Source organism: Papaver somniferum, chromosome 11, assembly GCF_003573695.1.
Source record: "Papaver somniferum cultivar HN1 chromosome 11, ASM357369v1, whole genome shotgun sequence".
Taxonomy (NCBI): domain Eukaryota; kingdom Viridiplantae; phylum Streptophyta; class Magnoliopsida; order Ranunculales; family Papaveraceae; genus Papaver; species Papaver somniferum.
The window spans coordinates 134,148,688-134,174,284 of record NC_039368.1 but is presented as its reverse complement, the minus strand read 5'-3'; the positions used below and the strand labels follow the sequence as shown (position 1 = coordinate 134,174,284).

Here is a 25,597-nt window from a genome sequence, read left to right as displayed (position 1 = left end):
TTCTTAGCTCTGTTCAGTTTCTAAACTTCCCCAAAGTATGCGTAACCCCTCTCTGCCTCGAAACCAACCTATTTATACCTCACATGCTCCCCAATATCTCAAGAAAGTCTTGGGTTATCTTCATTATTCTTTCTCGATAAGTCACGAGAATATCTCTCTTTAACCTCATATGCACGCGTTTTCTGAGTTAAATCTACGTACCAGAATCTCTTAAGGATGTTATGGAATCGAGCAGATACCAATCTTCCCTTATCTTCGACCAGTTGTTAACATATTTTCAACCAAAATCCCGTGATACTCTCCAATCTTTGTTTCCTATTAAACGAAGATTAATCCCTGAGTTTCGAATATTTCCAACATACAATCCCTGTTTAACTAAAACAGGGTGTTTCCAATCCAGTTCAGGCAGAAAATACGATTAAATATCCATCTACTACCGAATCAGAAAGTCTGTGATATTCCACACCTCTGTTTCTTGCTCCCGGAATATCTAGCCAAATTTGATCGATGAAAACAGACATATCAGGGCTGTTATTCTCCAATGGGTCCAGCCCATAATAAACATGCGGTTGAATCTCCCCAGAGTGCCGAGAAAACCAAATCCAAGATTTGTCTCGCTGCTGCCTTGTTTCCCGCCAAAATCTTCATTTCAATTGTGAAGAAGAAGAGGATCCCCCTATCCAGAGTAGGGGTTCCTTTAGCATCTGTCCAGGGGTGCCCTGAGGGCGCCCCTTAGTAATTCGGGTACCGCTTAGTAATTCGGGTACCCCTTATCCATAGTGAGAGTCCGAATAGCAAGTGTCCTCCGTGTGCGCTTTTCGACAACTTTTCGAGCCGATTTTTCCAAAAAATTTTATTGGACAAAAATACCTACACACACATAAAACACCATAATAAGTACAAAAATGAGCACTATCAATATATAGAATCGAGACAAATTAGACACAAAAATGTGTCTATCAAATACCCCCAAACCTATTATTTGCTAGTCCTTGAGCAAAGATAAAATTGAAAAATAAAATCCTAACTCACTGACGCAGGCATCGTCGATTGCATTTAGCATATGCAATAAACCTTTAAACCCCTAGGTGGCCCTAGTGGCCGAGTTATAGTCTCGGGAGGGCTTACCAGAGGTATACCCACAAAACCTTTATACTCCAGACACTAGCTATCTACGCAGAACCTTGGAAAGCACTAAAGAATCTCCTTGGTTGGCATACTTATTGAATACAATAAGAAATACCCTGATGCGAAATTCCAATTGTTGTACACGAGTTTGCACTCAAGCATACTAAAATTCATATAAAGTGACAGAGCTCTACTCAGATAGTTGCACTATGGACATCAATATTCGGAGTCAAACCAATCACATGGATAGATTAAGAGATGGATATAGAAAAACGTAGATGGTTTTGATGTTTACTAAGTGAACGGTGTTTCCCATATCTGTCTGAAGGCCTCCGCCAAAATGAACCTATCCTAATGGATTGAGGTACTAGTCTGCCTAATATCAACACACTGGCATATACAAGGGAACCAGTGGTCGATAACCTAACTCTAGGTCAACACAACTGGCATATACAAGGGTACCAGTGGTCGACTTTATTGAATTTATTCCTTTTGGTCAAATGGTCTGGTCTCAATTTTTTTTTAGGTATCTCAATCACTCTAATTCACCCTAGCATTGGTAACAACTTGAATCGTGAGCCCCACCTAATCACTTAGAGTAACATAGTTTAAAAACAAAATAAAATAAAATAAAAATAGAAGTGAAAAGGACTCAACGAGATATGGTGAAACTATCATGTTATTTCTAACACCTGAGCTTTGTACTTTTATGAATAGACTCTTTAGAGGTTGCCATCTAATCAGATTGGTTACTCAACTCCTACAACCAAAATGCTTCCATCCACTTAGGTTGGTTAGTGCTATCCTTAATATGCATAAATTTCTAGGCTCTGGAGTTTATTTATTAAAACAAAAAGTTTCTACCCCACCCCCAAACTTAAATCTAACATTGTCCTCAATGTTTCGAATGAAAGAACAGTACCAAAAATATAAGTAACATGAGGAAATAATAAAGAGAGAGTTCAGAAAGATAGTACCTGGGTGAAGTGAAACCAAAAACTGACAAAAATACTATACAACATACAAATCGCCTCGATGGTCAATCAAGGGTAAACAGGGTCCTCCAGAGGGACCTCCTCAACATCACCTTTAGGAGAAGGCTCTAAAAAGGGCTTCAATCTCTGACCGTTAACCTTTGAAGAACTAGTGCCATATGATGTCTCAATCTCAATAGCGCCATGAGGAAAAACAGTACGGACCACAAAAGGACCGGTCCACCGAGAGAGCAGTTTCCCTGGGAATAGATGCAAACGAGTGTCATACAGAAGAACTTTTTGACCTGGAGAAATGACTTCCGTAAAATATTCTTATCATGCACAAGTTTCATTTTGTTCTTATACTCCTTAGCACTATTGTATGCATCTCTACGAATCTCGTCCAACTCATTGAGATGGAGCTTTCTGTGAGCTCCTGCCTTGTCAAGTGAAAAGTTTAACTGCTTAATAGCCCAATAGGCTCTATGCTCTAACTCAACAGGCAAGTGACATGCCTTGCCAAATACTAAACGGTAGGGTGACATTCCAATGGGTGTCTTAAACGCAGTACGGTAAGCCCATAAGGCATCAGTAAGCCTCGACGACCAGTCTTTCCTATTGGGATTAACTGTTTTCTCTAAAATACGCTTAATTTCCCTATTGGAAACCTCTACCTGACCACTAGTCTGTGGGTGATACGGGGTAGCTACTTTGTGGGTAATACCATATTGTTTCATTAACAGAGCAAACGGTCTATTACAAAAGTGTGAACCCCCATCACTAATTATAGCTCGCGGTGTACCAAAACGTGTAAGTATATTCTCTTTCAAAAACTTAATTACGACCCTATGGTCATTTGTTTTACACGGAACCGCCTCAACCCATTTAGACACATAGTCTACAGCGACAAGTATGTAAAGATAACCCAAAGAATTAGGAAATGGACCCATAAAATCAATGCCCCACACATCAAAGACCTCAATCACTAAAATAGGGTTCAAAGGCATCATATTTCTACGGGAAATGGTCCCTAACCTCTGGCAACGATCACAAGACACACAGTGACTATGGGAGTCCTTAAACAAGGAAGGCCAGTAAAAGCCACACTGCAATATCTTAGCAGAAGTCTTCTTAGCACTAAAATGACCCCCACAAGCATGTTCATGACAAAAGGAAAGAATACTGGACTGGTCACTCTCAGGTACACATCTCCTAATAATCTGGTCTGGACAATACTTAAACAAATAAGGATCGTCCCAAAAGAAATGCTTAACCTCGGCTAAAAACCTAGAACGATCTTGTTTACCCCAATGTTGAGGGGTTCGACCAGTAACAAGATAATTCACTATATTTGCATACCAAGGTGATTGGGAAACAGAGAACAATTGTTCATCAGGAAAGCTATCCCTTATAGGAAGGGAATCACTAGGGAACTAACAACTAGCCTAGATAAGTGGTCTCTACTACACATTTCAGCACCCTTTTTGTCTCTAATGTCTGGAGAAAATTCTTGTAACAATAGGATCCACCTAATCAATCTAGGTTTGGTATCCTTCTTAGACAAAAGGTATTTCAAAGCAGCATGATCAGTATAGATTACGATCTTAGAACCTAATAGGTAGGATCTAAACTTATCCAAGGCAAACACGATGGCTAACAGTTCCTTCTCGGTAGTTGTATAGTTCAACTGGGCATCATTCAGAGTTTTGCTAGCATAGTAAATCACATGAAGTAATTTGTCAACACGCTGACCTAACACGACGCCTATAGCATAATCTGAAGCATCACACATAATCTCAAAGGGTAGGTTCCAGTTAGGTGCCTGGACTATGGGAGCGGTAGTGAGTAAAGTCTTAAGCTTCTCGAAAGCTTCTAAACAAGCATCATCAAAGACAAACTTAACGTCTTTTGCAAGTAAATTGCAAAGAGGTCTAGAAATCAAGCTAAAATCCTTAATGAATCGACGATAAAAACCTGCATGTCCTAAGAATGACCTAATGTCTTTTACGGTTTTTGGGACCTGTAAAGTCTTAATAAGGTCAACTTTGGCTTTATCTACCTCTATACCCTTTGAAGAAACAATGTGCCCTAACACAATTCCTGATTTAACCATGAAATGACATTTTTCCCAATTAAGCACTAAATTCTTTTCCTTACACCTAGTCAACACTAATGTCAAATGATGCAAGCACTCATCAAAAGATGAACCAAACACTGAAAAATCATCCATAAAGACCTCTAAAAACCGTTCTACCATATCAGAAAATATGCTCATCATACAACGCTGAAAGGTCGCAGGGGCATTACAAAGCCCAAAAGGCATGCGTCTATACGCAAAGGTACCAAAGGGACAGGTAAAAGTGGTTTTCTCTTGGTCTTCTGGGGCAATAACGATCTGATTATATCCGGAAAAGCCATCTAGAAAGCAATAATAACTATATCCATAATCTCTCTAGCATTTGGTCGATAAAAGGAAGGGGAAAGTGATCCTTCCTTGTGACCTTGTTCAATTTTCTATAGTCAATACAGACACGCCATCCCGTGGTCACTCGGGTTGGGATTAACTCATTGTTATCATTCTGGACTACAGTGATACCTGATTTCTTGGGAACAACCTGAACGGGGCTGACCCACTTACTGTCTGAAATTGGGTAGATAATACCCGCATCTAACAACTTAAGCACCTCTTTTCGAACTACCTCTTTCATGTTAGGGTTCAGCCGACGTTGCATCTCCCTAGAAGGTTTGGAGTCTTCTTCTAAATGAATCTGATGCATACAAACGGTAGGACTTATACCCTTAATGTCTGCTATAGTCCACCCTAAAGCTTCCTTATTGTCTTGAAGAACTTTTACTAGCCTACTTTCCTGATCACTATCCAAATCGGAAGCTACTATCACAGGTAAAGTCTCAGATGGTCCTAAAAACACATACTTCAGGGTATCTGGTAGTGGTTTAAGGTCCAACTTAGGAGGCTCTTCTAAAGAAGGAATTAGGGTATTCTCAGAAACTGGTAATGGTTCGAACCTAGCTTTCCATCTATCAGTGTCTAACACAGGGGTAGAATCTAATAGAGCATTCACCTGTTCAATAGTGCTATCGTCGTCAAAGTCTAAACCAAATGGGATAGACAATTTTCTAATGGGTCTTCAGACAAGATGTTTGGTAATGACTCCTGAACTAAGGCTTCTATCATGTTCACCTCTTCGACACACGTGTCATCTAGCTCATAAGGTAGCTTACTGACATTAAAAATGTTCATCTCCATAGTCATATTACCAAAATATAAATTCATCACACCATTTCGACAGTTAATGATCGCATTAGACGTAGCTAAAAATGGGCGACCTAAAATCACAGGTATCTGGTTCTCTGGGTCAGGGACAGGTTGGGTATCTAAGACCACGAAATCTACTGGATAAATAAACTTGTCGACCTCAATGAGAACATCCTCAATAACACCTCGAGGAATTTTAACAGACCTATCAGCTAACTGCAGTGTCATCTGAGTAGGTTTCATTTCACCCTAGCTGTAAGTACACATGGTACGGCAGTAAGTTCACACTGGCTCCTAAGTCAAGTAAAGCTTTTTCTACCCGGTGTTTACCTATTGTACAAGCAATGGTAGGGGAACCTGGGTCTTTGTACTTTGGAGTTGTGGTGTTCTGAATGATTGAACTTATGTGACTAGCTAAGAAAGCTTTCTTATGGACGCCAAGTTTTCGCTTTCGCGTACACATATCCTTGAGGAACTTGGCATAAGCAGGAATTTGCCTAATTGCATCTAATAAAGGAAGGTTTATGGTAACTTGCTTAAAAACCTCCAATATGTCATTAAAGTTCGATTCCTTCTTTGTTGGTACTAATAGCTGGGGAAATGGGGCTCTAGGCACAGAATCAGACCTCTCAGGAACCGAGTTGGCATCATCGGAAATTTTATCAGTCCCCTCAGATAGTGGTCCTGAAGGATGAGATCATGAGTGGTGAACTACAGTACGTTCACTATCGGACATGGTTACCTGATTGTCTACTACTCTGCCACTCCTAAGGGTTCTAACAACATTCAATTGATTCGATGGTTTTGCACCTACTTCATGAACTCCTCTAGGATTGGGATTAGTCTGACTAGGGAACCTTCCGTTATCTCTCTCACTTAAGGTCTTAGTTATTTGGCCGACTTGAAGTTCTAACTTAGCAAGAGTCTGAGCATTAGTTTGAAAGTTCTGCTTGGTTTCCTTTTGAAAACTAACTTGGCTCTTTACTAACATGTCCTGGCTCTGTACTAACATATCCTGGCTCTTTCTTAATATACTAAGAGATTTCTCTAAGCTCGTCATTCTATTCTATGAAGAGTTCTGAAACTGACCTGAAGGGTTCTTATCTGAACCAAAACCTAGGGGAGCATTAGAATTACTAAACTGACCTTGACTCTGGACCTTAGACCACGAAAGGTTCGGATGGTTTCTCCAACCAGGATTATAGGTTTCTGAATATGGGTCAAACTTCTGACGGTTATCGAATCTAGTGTTATTATAGAGAGCATTGGCTTGATCTTCATTATTCTGGCCTTCCCAAAAAGGCTCTAATCTACCACTAGTGTGACCCACTTCTAAAGCATCTAACCTTTTTGCTATAGCAACAATTTTGGCATCTGATTCAAAGTTTCCTTCTACCCTATTAATGTTTCCTCTGCCTAGAAGAATTGTTTTCTGGGGTCCCCTATTACTTTCCCATTGTTGGGTCTTTTCGGCGATTTCATGCAAATATGTCATCGCATCATCAACTGTTTGGTTTTCAAACCCACCTGTACACATAGATTCTACTGTGGTTGTAGTGGGATAATCTAAACCCTCATAAAGGATCTGAACTAACCTAACCTTTTCTAAACCATGATGAGGACATTGGGCTAACAGATCATTGAACCTTTCCAAATACCTATACAAGGATTCTCCCTCCTGTTGAGAAAATGTGCAGATTTGCGTCCTAATAGATGATGTTTTGTGCCTAGGAAAAAACTTGTTCAAAAAGGCAGATGTAAGTTTTTCATATGTTTCAATTGATCCGGAAGCCAAACTATATATCCACGATTTGGCTTTATCTTTCAAGGAAAAGGGGAATAACTTGAGTTTCAAAGCATCATCATCAAGGTTTCTAATTTTTAGGGTACTACAAATTTCCTCAAAGTCCCTAACATGGAAATAGGGGTTCTCATTTTCTTTCCCTAAAAATATTGGGAGCAACTGTAAGGTTCCAGGCTTAAGTTCATAATTTGCTTCAGTTTCAGATAACCTGATACACGAGGAACGAGTAGTCCTAGTAGGGTTCAACAAAGCTTTCAAAGTTTCCATTTCTGGCACTATTGGAATATCAGGATTTTCTCCTCAAACGAACGTTCAAAAACGGAATTTTCAAGGATCGGGCTTTCTAAATTGAGGTAATCGAGACGCTTAGAACTATTAGGTTTCTCTTTAAAAAATCTACCTAGGGCGTCTCTTTTACGTTCAGGCATGCAAAAGAATAAGGTGGAGAATTCTATGCAGTCACAAAACAAGGTTGACTCAACCAAATCAAACCTATTGATTTCTAGAAAACAAAAAGCATGATGGCTCCACTTAGATTGTTTCTAGACCAGCTTCTATTCTTTCGAAAAGGAACTCGTTACAATCTGAGAAAACCCCTCTGGAATCAATCCGAGTCAAAGTAAGTTGAATAGAGGCGAGGGAAGCTCGATGGAGCTTTGTTACCCAAGGCCTCACCGGTATTACAAGGCGGCGCAGTCACGCATTCAACTCACAGAAACCATCATGAACTTCGAAGTATGCTCAAAAGAGTAACCAATATTTTTTGAACGACTTTCCGATTAAGCTCGTTACCCTATAGGTCTCTTTCTAGTCAAAATTTTAGGCTTAGGTTCGCGTTTGGTTTCGTTTTCCTAAGGCGGGAAAGAAGAGAACGGTGATGAAATCCGAACCCTTATCTTGTATGGACAGTCCTAGCCCTTTACTAGGAAATTAAAGAATCCGTTTTCAAGTCCTCAGCATATATGCAAACGAAGGAATACAGTAAACCCGCTGACAGGGGATTCGCGGGTGTTTCGAAAAACTTACCTCCCGTACTAGACGAGCGAAGAACCGCTGAAGTCGACTCGGTCCACAACTCCTTTGTTATGTACGAACCCGAGGGTCCGAGGCGATATCGTAATCGCCGTCCTTCTCTGGACACAATTTATATTTAAACTACCCTTCCGTATGATTTAAAAATAATGTCCCAAAGTTTAAAGTCCAAAGTGTCCAAAAAGAAAAGAAAAATTACAAAAATAATAAAACCTAATACAGTTTTTTTTTTTTTGATAAGGAAAAATAAACAAAACCCTAAGAAATAAAATAACTAAAAGAAACTGTCTTCTTTTCCGTTCTTTTCGCTTTAATCTTTCGCTCCAAGTATGTATGCTTTAAAATCCAGTCTTTACGAAATCACCAAACTCCTTGGCTCAATTTTCTTTATGATCCAAAACCTGTAGACAAAAGATAAATACCCAAAAACGTAACAAAGAACAAAAATAATAAAAACCTAACAAAATAAAAGAAAAATAAGTTTGAAACCCTAAAAGCAAATCCGCGTCGGCGGCGCCAAAAATTGATGTATTTTATAGATAGTGGTAAAAGTGGTTCGATTCTCAGACTTGCGAAGGATAAAATATAGACTTAAATTCTAAAACTAAAATAGAAAACTCACTAATAATTATAGCAAACACTGACAAAGTTGATATCAATATTAAAAGACAACTGAGGCTAAGATTCCACTATTTTTTCAAGTTCAAAGTGATTTAATCCAATCTTTATATTTATGCAATTTTCTCATTCAATTTGATTCTAAAACATTGCAACAAGTAGATTTTCAAAAGAAATAATTGTAAATATCAAGTATGAAGCATCAAAAGTCTATAAACTAAGCATACTTCATCAAAATAGATCACAATCACTCAAGTAAAAATCATATGCAATTATAGCTCAAGGCAAATAATCATAATCATAATTGCAATAAATAGATGAAATAGAATATACCAATTCTTGTTGGAAAAATAGCTTACTCTATCGCCCCAACAATGGGGTTTAGCTCCTCATATTAATCACTTTCTCAAAATACATGTTTGTTGCTCAAAAGTTGATTGAATAGAGAAGAAGGTATGAAGCAGCGTGTTTGTAACAGATTTAATTGTTACAGAACCCACTGTTACAGAAAGCAGTGTTACAAAGAAATACTAACAGTAATAGTTGTTGGCAAATTGTTACAGTTTGAAAGAAAAGGTGACGGTTCTCTGTTCTTCTTCTTCCTCTCGACTGCAACTCGGCTATTCATCTCTGTGAATTTTTCTTAGCTCTGTTCTGTTTCTAAACTTCCCCAAAGTATGCGTAACCCCTCTCTGCCTCGAAACCAACCTATTTATACCTCACAGGCTCCCCAATATCTCGAGAAATTCTTGGGTTATATTCATTATTCTTTCTCGATAAGTCACGAGAATATCTCTCTTTAACCTCCTATGCACGCGTCTTCTGAGTTAAATCTACGTACCAGAATCTCTTAAGGATGTTATGGAATCGAGCAGATTCCAATCTTCCCTTATCTTCGACCAGTTGTTAACATATTTTCAACCAAAATCCCGTGATACTCTCCAATCTTTGTTTCCTATTAAACGAAGATTAATCCCTGAGTTTTCGAATATTTCCAACATACAATCCCTGTTTAACTAAAACAGGGTGTTTCCAATCAAGTTCAGGCAGAAAATCCGATCAAATATCCATCTACTACCGAATAAGAAAGTCCGTGATATTCCACACCTCTGTTTCTTGCTCCCGGAATATCTATCCAAATTTGATCGATGAAAACAGACATATCAGGGATGTTATGCTCCAATGGGTCCAGACCATAATAAACATGCGGTTGAATCTCCCCAGTGTGCCGAGAAAACCAAATCCAAGCTTTGTCTCGCTGCTGCCTTGTTTCCCGCCAAAATCTTCATTTGAATCGTAAAGAAAAAGAGGAGCCCCCTATCCAGAGTATGGGTGCCTTTAGAAGCTGTCCAGGGGGTTCCCTGAGGGTGCCCCTTAGTAATTCGGGGTACCCCTTATCCATAATGAGAGTCCGAATAGCAAGTGTCCTCCGGGTGCGCTTTTCGACAACTTTTCGAGCCGATTTTTCCAAAAATGTTTATTGGACAAAAATACCTACACACACATAAAACACCATAATAAGTACAAAAATGAGCACTATCAATATATAGAATCGAGACAAATTAGACACAAAAATGTGTCTATCATCACCTCAAGGATAGAAGAATGAGGGATGAAAAGGATACTGGTATAAACAGTTGAAGTTTGGTTTAATTACTATTTTATGAATCCTTCAAGAGGTGGACCTGTCAGTTGGAATACCCATCTCATGTACGTATATCACGGGTTTAATAGTATGTGCGAACCGAGTTTTCTAAAAGAAATTGGAACTATGTGAGGTCGTGTTGGTTGAGATCATGCTCAAAATGTTTTACCTTCAAGAGGATGAAACTGTATGAGATCATGTTGACATGTCTGAATATTTGACCAATCTTCACAAATTGGAACTTGTTATTCGTAGTATGCATGGATAATCACTTATATTGTCTACACGATATGTTGGGGTGAATAATATGATCGAATATTCTGAATATGATCATTTACTATCTAGCAACCAGTTAGGTGATCTTGTACGTTGTGTTTCACTAGATTGACTCTTGAAATTGTTGTACAAGACGTTACATACTAAGTGTTCTATCAATTTTTTGTTTTCTTAGAATTTCTTACGATAATTAGATGTATGATAAAAAAATACAGGTTTTACAGAAAAAGTTATGAATATTCAATCATTATATTCATGTATCCCTTTTCAAAATTGTTGTAATGCAACTTCATGTTGTAAGCTTCTCTTTTCTTCTCGGATAATCACTTTCTGACCGATTCAAAATTAGATTTGTGATACAAAGCTTTTTACTCCTAATAACTATGTATTTCCTCTTAGAATCATCTTCATATTTTTTTTCCTTATTTTATCTTATGATTTTTTTATTTTATTTTTCATTTGATACATCAAATATTCGGTAATACACAGTTATTAAGAGTAAAACAGACATTTTCATTTATACTTACACTTTAAAATGGGAAAAAAACCCGTAATCTATACGTCCAAAATAGTAACGAGTCTGCTTCGGTGAAACACCAAAATTGTCGATTTTTGAGTATACATTTTACCGGCCTAATGAAAAAACATCTAATTGCATAAGACAAACAAACCGATAAGTATCACCGGTGAGGTATTATTGGAGAATATAACTCATTTTTATTTTTAGTGTAAGCAGAGTGTTAGTGAGTCCTCTTTACTTTTGTTACTTTCAGTTGTCATATCCTACTGTTGTTAGGGTTCTGTTAAGTTTAACCCGTGCATCCCTTATAAATGCCAGGCTTCTCTTGTTTTGAGTTAAGACAACACATTCAATATTATCTTCTCTCTTTCATGGTATCAAGATCTGGGTTTTCTTCCTTGAGCCGCCACCCATAACTGTTGTCTTCAATACTATCTCTTTTCTTCATCACCACTACAATTTCTTCTCCTGAAGAACTTAATCACTCAACAATCATGGATGACGATAATACTACTACTTACAAATACAATTTAACTACATCTATCCCCTTTTCTAATGTTTCAAACTATGTTTTTGTTGTACTTGATGATACAAATTACTTAGTGTGGAAATTTCAGATGTAATCCATACTTATGAGTACATATCTACATGGATTTGTTGATTGATCTATTCCTTTACCTCCCGAAGCTAAACTTGTTGAGGGTGTTCAACAACCAAATCCAGATTTTGCACTCTGGCTTAAATGGGATAGGTTCGTTATCAGTTGTTTTAATGCTACCTTGAGTTCCTCTGTTTCGAAAGATATCCTTGGACAAACTACATCTCAACAAGTTTGGAACTACTTAGCTAAATCCTTTTCCAATCAGTTTGTTGCTAGGAAATCTATGCTTCGTAATCAGTTGTATAACATGAAACGTGGATCAGACTCAGTTACAGAGTACTTACAAAAATTTTAAGAAATTTCAGATTCATTATCTGTTATTGGAGAGAAAGTCAATGATTCTGATTTGGTTATTCATGTTTTGAATGGTTTGGGCCGCGATTATGATAATTTTGTTATCTCTGTTCAAAATCGAGATGTGGGTTTGTCTTTTAATGAGTTAAAATCTCGTCTTATCCAACATGAACAATGGATTAAGAATCAAAGCACTGAAACTACTCTGGCTCTAGATAATACACGTCTTTCGCATTTTTCACAAAGAACACCTTCCATTCAAATACCTCAGGACCCTCCACTGCTTATTTTCCACCTGATTATACATCATGTGTCTGTCAAATCTGTAAAAAAACAGGACACTCAGCTTTCATTTGTCCTTACAGATACACCAAACCAAATGGTCCTAGAACAAACCGTAAAAAACCTCAAGATAACAGCTCAATTCAAGTACCAACTCTACCCTCATCTTCTAATGTCCATTGGTTGTCTGATTCAGCAGCCACCAGCCACATGACCAACAATGCTGGTATACTTGAAAACCCTTTGCCTTATGTTGGTTCAGAAAAAATCTTGGTGGGTGATGGAAAACTTCTTCTTATTTCCAAGGTTGGTACTACTACTCTAGCCACATCTGACTCTCAGATTACTCTTAAGGATGTTTTATATGTGCCAAAGTTGAAGCAGAATCTTGTTTCGGTTGGAAAGCTTACCAGTGATAACTTTTGTTCAGTTGAGTTCTCTCCTTGGGTTACTCCATCAAGGATTTAAACACACAACAAGTTTTATCTGAAGGTCCAAAATTTGGAAACTTATATCCTATGTTCTCCACTCAGTTTGTGTCTCCTCAAGCCAATGTGACTACTCATGTCTCTTCTACTTTATGGCACCAGAGATTAGGCCATCCATCCAATCCTATCCTTAAGAGGCTTGTGTCTACATCTCTTATCAACAAGTTCTCTTTGTCATTCTTGTCAACTTGGGAAGAGAAAGAGGTTGCCATTTGTTGATTCTGACAGGACCTCCACTGCACCATTACACCTCATTCATTGTGACATTTGGGGACCATCACCAGTACTTTCCAAGTTGGGTTTCAGATACTACTTCATGTTTGTGGATAACTATAGTAAATATCATTGGATTTATCCTATGAAGACTAGGGATGAGAGTATTATTTGTTTTATGTACTTCAAACCAGTTAATGAGAATTTGTTGTCTACAACAATTAAGTCTTTTCAATGTAATGGTGCTTATGAACTTGTCAAGGGTGATTTTAGAGATTTTCTTGACGACTCTGGTATTGTGGTATATTGTTCTTGCCCTAAAACTCCTCAACAAAATGGTGCTGCTGGGAGGAAAATAAGGCACATCATTGAGGCTGGAAACATCATTGCTTTTGCTACGTGCATGCCAAAAGATTTTTGGATTGACTCTTTCCTCACAACAACTTTTATGATCAAAAGAACACCCTCCAAGATTCTTGAATTCAGGACTCTATTCGAAGTACTATTTGGTAAGCTTCCTGATCTTTCCTCTTTGAAGGTGTTTGGTTGTGCTTGTTTTCCATTTCTGGGTCAATATAGAAAGGACAAACTTAGTCCAAATTCTGCTTTGTGCACTTTGATTGGGTATAGTTAGATTCATAAGGGTTACAGTTGCTATGATAATTCTACTCAAAAGGTGTACATATCCAGGCATGTGGTCTTTGATGAAACCACCTTCCCCTTCTGTACTTGTACTAAATACTTACCCTGCAACTCTGAGACTACTGTGACTTTCTCCACCCCTACTAATTTCAATTTTCCATCTTTCTCTACTTTACAACCACCATTAGCTCCTCTTGAAGAAATATACCCTGACCAAATCATTCTTCAAGATGATCCTATTATTGACTTACTGACCGTCACTCCTACACCACCCACTGAGCCTTTCCCTGACTTACCTGCACCATCATCTGAGCCCCATATTGAACCTCCTACTATACCAGTCATGGATACCACCACTCATCTAATGACAACAAGATATCAGTTGGCTGTTCATAAGCCCAAATATTTACCTGACTTTGTGACATACTCTTCCACCAGTCATTCTTTACCTATGACCTTTACTTCTAAAGTCATTTCTCTCGATGAGCCAAAGACTTTTAAAAATGCACAAAAGGATCCAAGATGGTTAGACTCAATGAACAAGGAATATGCATATCTTCTAACAACACATGCGTTTTGGTCCCATATGACCCTTCAATGAATGCCCTTGGTTGCAAATGGGTTTACAAGGTGAAGTTAAGGTCAGATGGAACAATTGAGAGGTTCAAATCCAGATTGGTTGCTAAGGGTTATCATCAAATAGATGGACTTGACTACACTGAGACCTTTAGTCTTGTGGTTAAATTCACCTCTATTAGGACCATTCTCACTGTTGCTCTAACTAAGGGGTGGAAAATAAGGCAGTTGCATGTCTCCAATGCTTTTCTACATGGAGATCTGTATGAAGCAGTCTACATGGAACAGACACAAGGATATGTTGATAAAGATAAGGCACATCATGTGTGCAAACTCACCAAGTCTCTCTATGGTCTTAAACATGCACCAAGAGCTTGGTTTCATAAGTTTGTCAACTTTCTTTTTAAACAGGGATTCACTATGCCCAGTTCAGACCACTCTCTCTTCTTATACTTCTGTGGCACTGATGTATTGCTTCTCTTACTTTATGTTGATGATATTATCCTGGTGGGAAGTTCAAATGCTCTATTTTGTTCATTCATTGTTAAACTGAATATAGTCTTTGCTATGAAAGACTTTGGTGAGCTTCACTACTTTCTTGGAATTGAGTCTACAACAGATGCAGATCACCAGTCTTTACTTCTTACTCAGTCCAACTATGCCTTAGATTTACTCACTAAGACATACATGCTAGAATGCAAGCCATGCTCTTCCCCAGTTACACATGGTTCTAGAGTCTCTTCACAATATGGTGAACCACTGCGTGATCCATAGACATATAGGAGTATGGTGGGTGCTCTGCAATATCTCACTCTTACTCGACCTGATATCACTTTTGGTGTCAACTATGCTTCTCAATTCATGCATGCTCCAATTGACTCACACATGCTGATTGTGAAGAGGATATTGCGATACATCAAGCACTCCCTTGGATCAAGTATAACTCTCACATCAGGTGACATTACCAATTTATCTGGCTATTCTGACTGAGATTGGGTTGGTGGCCCTGACACACGCAAATCTACTGCTGGGGACTGTGTCTTTTCGGGCACATATCTCATTTCATGGACATCCAAGAAACAACCTACTGTGTCCAAGTCAAGCACCGAAGCTGAGTACAAATCCTTATCTCTTCTGGAAGCTGAAGTAATGTGGATATTTGAGTTGCTTGAAGAAATTCATCCATCTCTTTCCACTCCATTCGCACTGTACTGTGACAATAATGGTGCTCATGATCTAGCTGCCAACCCTGTCTTCCATGCTCGTATCAAACATATCGAGGTTGACTACCACTATGTGAGAGACCTACTTGAAGCTGGGACTGTGCAGTTCACCTACGTTCCATCATCACTCCAACTGACTGATATTCTCACCAAGGGTTTGAACCCCCCCCTCTCTTCTCAGGACTACGTGACAATCTGATGCACTTTACAACACCAGCATCATCTTAAGGGGGAGTATTGGAGAGTATAACTCACTTTATTTTAGTGTAAGCATAGTGTTAGCGAGTCCTCTTTACTTTTTTTACTGTCAGTTGTCGTATCCTACTGCTGTTAGGGTTATGTTAAGTTTAACATGTGCATCCCTTATAAATACCAGGCTTCTCTTGTTTTGAGTTAAGACAACACATTTAATATTATCTTCTCTCTTTCAGGTACATTACATTCAATTAGATAATTTCCAAATATATAGACTCAGTTAGGTGCAATGCATCTGAAAGTGATAAAAAAGTCAGTATTATTATTAGTTTTCGGTGATACAATGCACATTTTAGTCAAAATATCACTAATTTAATAACGTATTTGCGTCTTAGTTTTTGACAACTACTAAATAATTCCAAATATATCAACCAAGTTGGATACAGTGTATTCAAAAGCTATAAAATATCAGTATTATTATCAGTTTTAGGCGATACAATCCACATTGTAATCAAAATATCACCACCTTAGTAACATATCTGCGTCCAGATTTTTGACGATTTGGATTTAATACCAACTAGATAATTCTCAAATATATCGACTAATTAAGCCAAATGCAATGTATTTGAAAGAATAGTATTGTTAGTTTTCCGTAAGGGATAGTATTGTTAGTTTTCGGCGATACAATCCACATTTTAGTCAAAATGCCACTAACTTAGTAACATATCTCTGTCCTGATTTTTAACGACTTGGATATGATCCATTCACCTAGATAATCCTCAAACCTATCAACTATTTAAGCCAAATACAATGTATTCAAAAGTGATAAATTGTCAGTACTATTATCAGTTTTCGGCGATACAATCCACATTAGTCATAATATCACTAACTTAATAGCCTATCTGTGTCCTAACTTTTAACGACTTGGATTTTATTCAATTAGACAATTTCTAAATATATCAACTAAGCAAGATATATTTGAAAGCCAGTATTATCATTAGTTTTTGCGGTACAATCCACATTTTAGTCAAAATTACTAATTAATTACGTATCTGTGTCCTAATTTTTAAAGACTTGGATTTTATTCAATTAAATAATTTCCAAATGTATCAACTAAGTTATAGACACATGAACATCAGTATCATTGTTAGTTTTCGGCGATACAATCCACGTTTTAGCTAAAATTACTAATTTAATAGCTTATCTGTGTCCTAATTTTTAACAACTTGGATTTTATTTAATTGAATAATTTTCAAATATATCAACTAAGTCAGATATAATGTATTCGAAAACGATAAATTGCCAATTCTCGGCGATATAGTCGACATTAGTCACAATATCCCTAACTTAATGCGTATCTGTGTCCGAATTTTAAAGGACATGGATTTTATTCAATTAAACAATTTCTAAATATATCAACTAAGTTAGATATACATGAATGCCAATATTATTATTAGTTTTTGGCGATACAATCCACATTTTTTAGTCAAAATTACTAATTAATAGTGTATCCGTGTCCTAATTTTTAACGACTTGGATTTTATTCAATTAGATAATTCCAAATATATCAACTAAGTTGTAAACACATGAACATCAGTATAATTGTTAATTTTTGGCGATACAATCCACATTTCAGCTAAAAGTACTAATTTAATAGCGTATCTGTGTACTAATTCTTAAAAACTTGGATTTTATTTAATTGAATAATTTCCAAATATATCAACTTAGTCGAATACAATGTATTCTAAAACGATAAATTGTCAGTTCTCGGCGATAAAATCCACATTTTAGTCAAAATATCACTAACTTAATAACATATCTGCATCCTAGTTTTTAACGCCTTGACTTGACTCGCCTCTATGTTGTGGCCCTGTTTCGTGTCCATATCAATACACCCAGATACATTGGATTTACTGGCCTCATTGGGTTCAAATTCAAATTAGGAAAAAAATTAAATGCAAAAACAAAAAAGTTCCCACCTTGAAAATATAAATAGGAGTAGAAAACAAAGTTGAAGAACAGACTTCTTCATCACACCTTTTTTTTACTCCTCTTCCCCATCGCTCATTTTTTCCCTAAATTGTTAGGGTTTCTCATAATCACTCTTCTCCATCACTCAATCCATCAATCAAACAATCTTGGGGGTGTTCAATTTGGTGATGCAAAGTATTATTGGTGGTCTGAATTTGTTAGTGATTTTGTTTTTGTTTGCTGCCCAAATTCAAGGGTTGTTCTTTCTTACAGAGGTCTTATTTCTTGATTTGTACTTATCACCATGCCTGGATTCATCAATTACAGGGGTAAGCTTTCAATCTTTCTTAAAGTTCATTCTAGTTTTAAATTTCATAGATCAAAGAATTGGGTAAAATTGAGCTTGTTTTGAGTAAGATTTAGGTTTCTAAATGTGTTTTTAAGGTTCAGATTTGCTTGGATTACAATGCTGTGATTTAGTTGTGGTATTTGCATAAGTTATAATGCAATGATCCAGTTGTGGTTGTGGATGGTGGTGGTGGTTGTGGATGGTGGTCAGTTTAATGTAAAAATTATGATGGTGGTGGTGGTCAGTTCAATGTTAAATTTATGAACACTATATTCCAGCTTTGTTGGTGGTGGTTGTAGTCATTTTAATGTAGAGTTGTGTTTTTTTTCTTCTTTCTTTTTTGGTGGTGCTGGTTGTGGTCAGCTTAATGTAAAAATTTGAAAACTGTATGTATGCTGGTTTTGTGATGGTGGTGGTGATTAGCGTAACTTCGAGTTGTAAAATCTGTATATCTCTGATGTGGAAGAGTTTTGATTCTATTGAAGTTATAATTAATGAGGTTATATTTTTTCTTTTGTTTGATAATATAGCAGGGGATGATGAATGCTTCAAAGGGGCATCTTATGCGAGTCTCATTGGTGCTGGCTTCTCGTCTTTCAGTCCTCGTATGGATGCCAAGTACTCTCCTCTCAAGAGGAATAGAATCAATGGCCCATTTGTTTTCTCTGCGAAAGAGTTTGTTCAAAAGAAGAAGCAGGCATCTATTGAAGTACTCCATGATGAGTGTTTATTTGAGATCTTCAGAAGGTTAGCTGGAAGAAAAGAGAAAAGCTCATGTGCTTTAGTTTCCAAAAAATGGCTTATGCTTCTGAGCAGTATCCAGAGCAAGGAGTCTATTAAGGTGGTACCTGGAGAAAAAGCAAGTGAGGAGATTGAGGATGAGGGATATCTTACCAGGTGTTTGAAAGGGAGGAAAGCTACAGACAATAGACTTGCTGCAATTGCTGTTGGAATCGCTAGCGCTGGTGGTTTGGGTAAGCTTTCAATCCGAGGGAACAACACAGTTCGCGGTGTTTCTAATGTTGGTCTTGCAGCTATTGGCCGTGGATGCCCTTCATTGAAGGTACTCTCAGCCTGGGATGTTTCTACTATTGGGGATCAAGGTCTTACCGAGATTGCAAATGGTTGCCACAAGTTAGAAAAGCTCGACCTTATCCGATGCCCATTGGTCTCAGATAGGGCTTTATTTGCTATTGCTGAGAATTGTCGTGATTTAACCACATTGACTATTGAATCATGTCCAAGAATTGGGGATGGTGGTCTTCAGGCAATTGCAAGAGGATGCCCATTTCTGCATACCATCATGATTAAGGACTGCCCACTTGTAGGGGACCAAGGAATTTCAAGTTTGGTATCTTCTTCTCAATATACCTTGGTGAAGGTAAAGCTCCAGAATCTGAACATCACTGAGATTTCTGCCGCAGTTATAGGTCACTCTGGCATTAATGTTACAGATCTTGCACTTATTGGTCTACAGTGTGTATCTGAAAGAGGCTTTTGTGTCATGGGTATGGCTCATGGACTGCAGAAATTGGAATCTCTTACAGTTTCCTCCTGCCCAGGGTTAACTGATCGAGCTCTCGAGACAATTGGGAAGGGTTCGCCTAATTTGAAGAATCTATCTCTCCACAAATGTTCTTTAATATCCGACAATGGATTGGTTTCCTACACCAAGAGCTCATTTTCTATTAAAAGCATCCAGCTACATGAGTGCAATGAGATATCACAATATGGGGTTCTTGCTGCTATCTCTAACTGCGGTTCAAAACTGAGGGCAGTTTCCCTTGTTAAGTGTATGGGTATCAAGGATATAGTATTAGAAGCTCATCGTCTCACTCCCAGCAAATCTCTAAAATCTCTATCTATTCGTGACTGCCCTGGTTTTGGAAGTAATATCTTGGCTGTGGTCGGGTGGTTATGTCCACAACTGGAAGACATCGATATCAGTGGTCATTCTGGAGTTACTGATGCTGGGTTTCTCTCAGTGGTAGAGAACTGCCAGGCCGGTTTAATGAAAGTTAACCTAAGTGGCTGTGTGAACATCACCGATTCTTCAGTTACTTCTTTGGCTAGGCTTCATTCAGGGATGCTCCAATATCTAAACCTTGGTGGATGCAGTAAGGTTACGGACGAAAGCTTGGCTGCAATTGCACTACACTGTTATGGGCTTGAAGACCTCGATGTTTCAAAGTGTGCTATCACTGACTTAGCAATTGCTTCACTTTGTTGCGAGAGGATGCCCGAACTGCTGAACCTATACTTGTCTGGTTGTTCTCAAATAACAGACAAGTGCATGCCTTTTCTGGCGAAACTGGGCGAGAGTTTGATCAGTTTGAATCTCCAGGATTGTAAGTCTTTGAGCGGCAGAATGGTTGAGTTGCTTGCGGAGAAGCTTTGTGAATGTGAAGTCCTCGCATAAAAAGCCTGGTGAAATGGTAAAAGAAGGCCTTCACAATTGAAGGTTTAGAATAAATTAGAAGGTGTCAGACTGTCACTTGATAGTAGTGGTAGCGGAGAAAAAGAAAAAAGAAAAATCAGTTTGAAAAGTTTCTCTTATTATTATAGTCTCAGCTCTTAATAGCACCATGCGCCCCCCTTAGTCTGTAGATCCTCCTTTTTGTGTCTTGGTTATTTTCCTAGGAACTTTGGCAGATCATTTTCTCCTCTTTTTATTTTTTTTCAGGTTTCCTTTATCCTAAGGAAAGCTGCGGGTCTTTTGGTTCCCTATTATTGGGGGAGCCACTTTTATTTGCCATCATTTCCTATTAATTCAGTTACCAAGTCATGGTATAGGGTTTCAGTTTCAGTTGCTTTCTCAATTCCTTCGATGTGGGATGGGATGGTTTCAGTTTTTTGTATCACCAGGTACCCGTGCTTGGTGGTATTTTTCGCTTGGCCTCAGCATCGTGCTTAGCTTGTATGCTGGGGCAAAGTTTTGTGGTTACGATTCTTCAAATGTGTGTGTTTGTCTGTCTGGTTGTCTTAGTCTTGTTTGCTGTAACTTTATCAAGTCCTCCAAATAAATGCGGGAACTCATGTGTTTCCGCATACTGATTGTCGTGTCAGGTACATGTCAAGTAAGGAGTGTGTTTCCCTTCGAGTAAGCAGTATCGAGTCTTAGTGGTTAATGGTTTGTCTGTGTCATTGTAGTAAATGTATGTGGTTGCAGTGGGTGGTAATTCAGATGGTTGATGATGCCTGAGGATACACGAGCTTTGGCAATGGTAGAAGGTTCTTTCAGTCTCCTGCCGTTACGACGTCAGTCGTTTTTTTTCTGTATTTTCCAAGCTCCAATTGTTTTTTACAGGCTTGTTTCCATTATGATTTACCTGTATTCTGCAACTCCATGTATGTTCCGCGAATAAAATGGATATTTGTGTGTTTAATAATCCCCTGTCTCTCATATTGCACTCTACGTTTGTTGTTTCCTATGTCTCTTGTTCTGTCATTACGACGTCTGTCTATTTTCCAAGCTCCAGTTATGTTTACAGGCTTGATTTCATTATGATATATCTGTACTCTTGCAACTCTATTTATATAACACGAGTAATATGGATATTTGTGTGTTTTAATGATTATCTCTCATATTGCACTCTGTTCTGCTAGTGAAGCTAGAGGTGCTAGAAATACTAGGATTTTATGCACAGGAGAAGTCAGGGGAGAAAGTTGTCTGAAATGGTATTGTGTCAGGATTTTAAAGGAAAAGGGCAAAAAGGGTAAAAAGAAAGAAAATTGTGGATAAGGAAAGATAAGGTACCTCTCCTCTGTGCAGTCCTTATTATTCTGTGCACATTTTAACACCACATTGTGTAGTTGTTTGTTCTTCCTTCCAATTATTAGCAACAATGGCCTCTGTTCAACACTTACCTTCAATTCATCAGACTTGTTTTCTTAACAAGGTTCTATTATTTCTTTCACATTACTTTTAATTTTTGCTTTACATTACAAGTTTTCGTGCTAATTTTTTCTTCTTTTCAGGTTGGGTTGCAGAAACCAGTTGTTGCAGCTACATTCTCCTCTTCGAAAAGAAGAGGGGCTTCTTTTCTCATTAGGGCAGAACAAACTGAGTCACCTAGAGCAGGTAAAGCTTCATTTCATTTGTAATTCAAGAAAATGATGATAATTTTCAATTTTTTGTTTCTCTAAATTCATCAAATCTACTCGATTATAAGCAATTTGTGCCCAATTTATTAACAATAATGAATGTAATCATGCCCAATTAACTGAATTTATCAATGAATTAGTCCAATTACAAGGTATTTGATTTTCTGTAGAAAAACAGAGTCAATCAATCGAAACAGAGATGTTCTTCAGCTATCCGGGTAGAGAAGATGGGATAATGAGTCGGGTAAAACAGGAGCCCACATTCTTATTTCCACCCATTTCCAATATCGATACCTACATAACCGACTCAAATTTGATCCTCCATCTTTTTCACTGCTGTGAATCAAACTCATTAGTCGAGTCAGTTAGTGAACTGACTGAAACTAGAAAAACCGACACAATCACCACCTTAAAATCGCTTCAATCTTGTAAAATTTGGAATCCACATACTAGTCATTCAATATTTTCATGTAGAAGACTTGGTATCAATGCCAAAATTTTGTTAGTTTTAGTATCTGTTAAACTTTGTAGAATTTCGGTGACTGTTGGGCGGAAAATTCATCTTAGAAAGTCTGCATAGACATGGCACTGGGCACACTGAGTGGAGATGAGTAATTGAATTTCCCATTTGATGCCCAAAGGGGAAAAAAATCAAGTATTTGAACATGACTTTGTTTGTTACTTATTATTATTTGTCTTTTTCTAATGCAGATGTAACAGGGAGACGTGAAACACTCGTTCTAGGCACAATTGGAACTTGTGTTTCTTTATTTAATCCGACTTCTGCAGCATGTAAGTTCAATGCTTCTCTTCCTTTCCGTGTCCATGTAGTTCTTCATTATTTAATGCACTCTTAAGTAGCGTTGAAAGCATGCCTGCTGATTGTGCAGCACAGTTGCTGCAGAATCTAAGAAAGCAGGATACATGGGCGTCACAGACAAGAAGGATGGATACGAATTTCTCTACCCTTTCGGGTGGCAGGTTCTCATCTTAATTGCACAGAACCTTTAGTCGAATTTCAATAACTTTACTATTTAACCTTTTGATCTTTCTTATGGTCAATCTAACAGTTCTACAAATAGGAATGTCATCTTATTAGGAATTTCTATTATGTATGATCAGGAAGTGAGCGTCGAAGGACTAGATAAAGTAGTCAAAGATGTGATAGAACCGTTGGAAAGTGCAAGTGTGACTTTGATTGCAACCACCAAACAAGATATACGAGACCTTGGTCCCCCTAAAGAGGTTAGTTTATCTTTTGGTCTTAACCCCTTTGTATATACATGGGCAGAAGAATAGCAATAGACTTCTCATGGTTTATATTGTTCAACCATTCTAGATCTGATTAAGACGGTATTATTCGACGGTTTCAGATTGCTGAAGCGTTGATCAATAAGGTTTTGTCTCCTCCTTCAGAGAAAACAAAATTAATCGACGCAACTGAGGTCAGACTTCATTGTCCTGGATGTTATTAAGGAAGGTGTAACTTCTATTTATCCAAATTCAAAATAGAAATAGAAAAACTTAACAGATATCCTAATGTGGTGCAGCGCGAAGTTGATGGTAAAGCCTACTATACTTTGGAGTTCGTTGCTCAGGCTCCAAACTATACCCGCCATGCCCTTGCTGCAATCTGCATCGGGAATGGTATTAAGCTCAGCCATGAGCTCTTTTCTTGATTCTAGAAAGCCTCAAATATTAGAAATACGCCATAAATCGAAAAGTAGACAACTTTTAAAGCCGAACTTTTCTTCTTCTCTTTATTCCCATTCTGTTTACCAATAACTATGATTCTGGTTTGATCTTGGCAGGGAAATTTTACACTTTCACCACAGGAGCTAACCAGAGGAGATGGGAGAAAATGAAAGATAAGTTGCACACAGTTGTTGATTCCTTCAAAATCTTTGAAATTCAAGAGGGTGCCATACTTCCTCCTTCAATGAACTAAAAAAAATAACACACCGTGGAAGGCACCATTTTGCTTCTTGAAATTTTAATTCTTTCGATGTTGTATGTAACCAAATCTTCGTCAAGTCTCTACTATTCTTTGAGGTCTGAAACATTCAGTATGAGTTATCTCTACTCTGCAACTCTCACGATTAAAATGGGTATTTGTGCATTTGATGATTATCTGTCTGTCATATGGCACTCTATTCTGCTGGTGAAGCTATTGGTGCTAGAAAAAGGATTTTATGCACAGGAGAAGTCCTGGGGAGAAAGTCGTCTGAAATGGGATTGTGTCAGGATTTTATTACTATGTCTAGATTCTTCTCTGAAATTCAGCTTCTTAGATTCTTGTCCAGAAGTTTGTTTATACTAGTAGTTTTCTCTCGGAAGATTTACTCTTTGTAGTTGGGGGTCTCTAAGGTTTGTTTGGATTAGGAAACTAATCTGACTCGCGATCTGAATGTGACTCGACATTTGACTCGAGCTGAGTCAGATATCAGATCGTCTCATTTTTTCGAAGTCTGACTCAGCTCATACATCTGACTCGGCCCATAATTTGCAGTCTTGCACGGTCTGAATTGAAAATTTAGCACCATTTTCAACGATCTCTTTTTTCTAATTAGACATTTACTTTACGTGTTTTAGAGTAAACAACAAATATGGTTAATCTCCAACGGTTATGTATTTTGAGTTTCTTCAAAGTCAAGGGGTCCAAAGATAATTGAAGTGAAGTTGCATCCACCACTTTATGGCTGGGCCAAATTTGACGGAGATGGTTATGGTGCTGTTAGATCATAAAACGTTCGGAATTTTTTTCCCATTTTAGATACAAAAGATTTAAATGCGACTCAATGCGCATAATTTCGGGGTATTTCAAATAGCTTTGGGGTGCTTGCCCCCTCTCAATTTTTTGTTTGATTTTTTTTATCAATAGATGTCCTTCTCCGGTCTGCTTATTAAGAAATATATAACAAAAAATGTTTTCTCATTGTCCTTTGTTGAATTATTTGGGCGGTGGAGATGTACAGTTCTAGCTGGTCCACGTGATTTGTACGGTTTGCTTCACTTTACATGGCAGTTGGTTACAGTTTCCTAGATCCTAGGATCCTTATTTTAGTGACGTAGAAAGGCCGAAACGGGACGTAGTTTAGATGGCCTTTGGAACGGCACTCCATGAGTGAGTGCAAGTGCAACTGATCCCAGAATACATCGTTATAAATTGTTTTTTATAATTGAGTTATATATATCCCACACATAATCTCAACCCTCACATATATTTTCTCGCCCCAAAACATGGATAAGGTTTATTTATTACGTCTGCAGGATAAACCGCGAATTCATCCGCGCGCAATTTTCCGTTCGCATTATCCGCAGTTTC

The 25,597-nt window shown here is 37.9% G+C and overlaps 2 protein-coding genes and 1 pseudogene across 3 annotated transcripts; all 3 read left to right on the top strand.

The window, feature by feature from the left end:
• The first annotated feature begins 6,986 nt into the window (after positions 1 to 6,986).
• Positions 6,987 to 7,086, top strand: LOC113325565 (annotated as a pseudogene).
• Positions 7,087 to 17,852: 10,766 nt separating this feature from the next.
• Positions 17,853 to 21,565, top strand: LOC113322448 (EIN3-binding F-box protein 1-like). Of its 2 annotated transcripts, none has more exons than XM_026570530.1 (2): positions 17,853 to 18,148; positions 18,699 to 21,565. In XM_026570530.1, exons 1-2 carry the CDS (start codon positions 18,124 to 18,126, stop codon positions 20,585 to 20,587), a joined length of 1,914 nt encoding a protein of 637 aa, XP_026426315.1. In that variant the 5' UTR covers positions 17,853 to 18,123; the 3' UTR covers positions 20,588 to 21,565. The 2 variants fall into 2 exon arrangements, with proteins under 2 accessions (XP_026426315.1, XP_026426316.1); XM_026570531.1 differs by having other exon boundaries at positions 17,854 to 18,148; positions 18,702 to 21,565.
• Positions 21,566 to 21,930: 365 nt separating this feature from the next.
• LOC113322449 (psbP-like protein 1, chloroplastic) lies at positions 21,931 to 24,445 on the top strand. The gene is made up of 8 exons (XM_026570532.1): positions 21,931 to 22,067; positions 22,147 to 22,249; positions 22,984 to 23,064; positions 23,168 to 23,253; positions 23,395 to 23,517; positions 23,646 to 23,717; positions 23,823 to 23,919; positions 24,084 to 24,445. Exons 1-8 carry the CDS (start codon positions 22,014 to 22,016, stop codon positions 24,218 to 24,220), a joined length of 753 nt encoding a protein of 250 aa, XP_026426317.1. The 5' UTR covers positions 21,931 to 22,013; the 3' UTR covers positions 24,221 to 24,445.
• The last annotated feature ends 1,152 nt before the right edge of the window (positions 24,446 to 25,597 follow it).

Bases quoted from the DNA above. Each gene is read 5' to 3' on its own strand.
- LOC113322448 (XM_026570530.1), top strand. From the start codon at position 18,124: ATGCCTGGATTCATCAATTACAGGG. The intron at 18,149-18,698 runs GTAAGCTTTCAA...TTGATAATATAG, and splicing joins TGGATTCATCAATTACAGGG to CAGGGGATGATGAATGCTTC.
- LOC113322449 (XM_026570532.1), top strand. From the start codon at position 22,014: ATGGCCTCTGTTCAACACTTACCTTCAATTCATCAGACTTGTTTTCTT. The intron at 23,254-23,394 runs GTTCTCATCTTA...ATGTATGATCAG, and splicing joins TCTACCCTTTCGGGTGGCAG to GAAGTGAGCGTCGAAGGACT. The intron at 23,920-24,083 runs GTATTAAGCTCA...TGATCTTGGCAG, and splicing joins TGCAATCTGCATCGGGAATG to GGAAATTTTACACTTTCACC.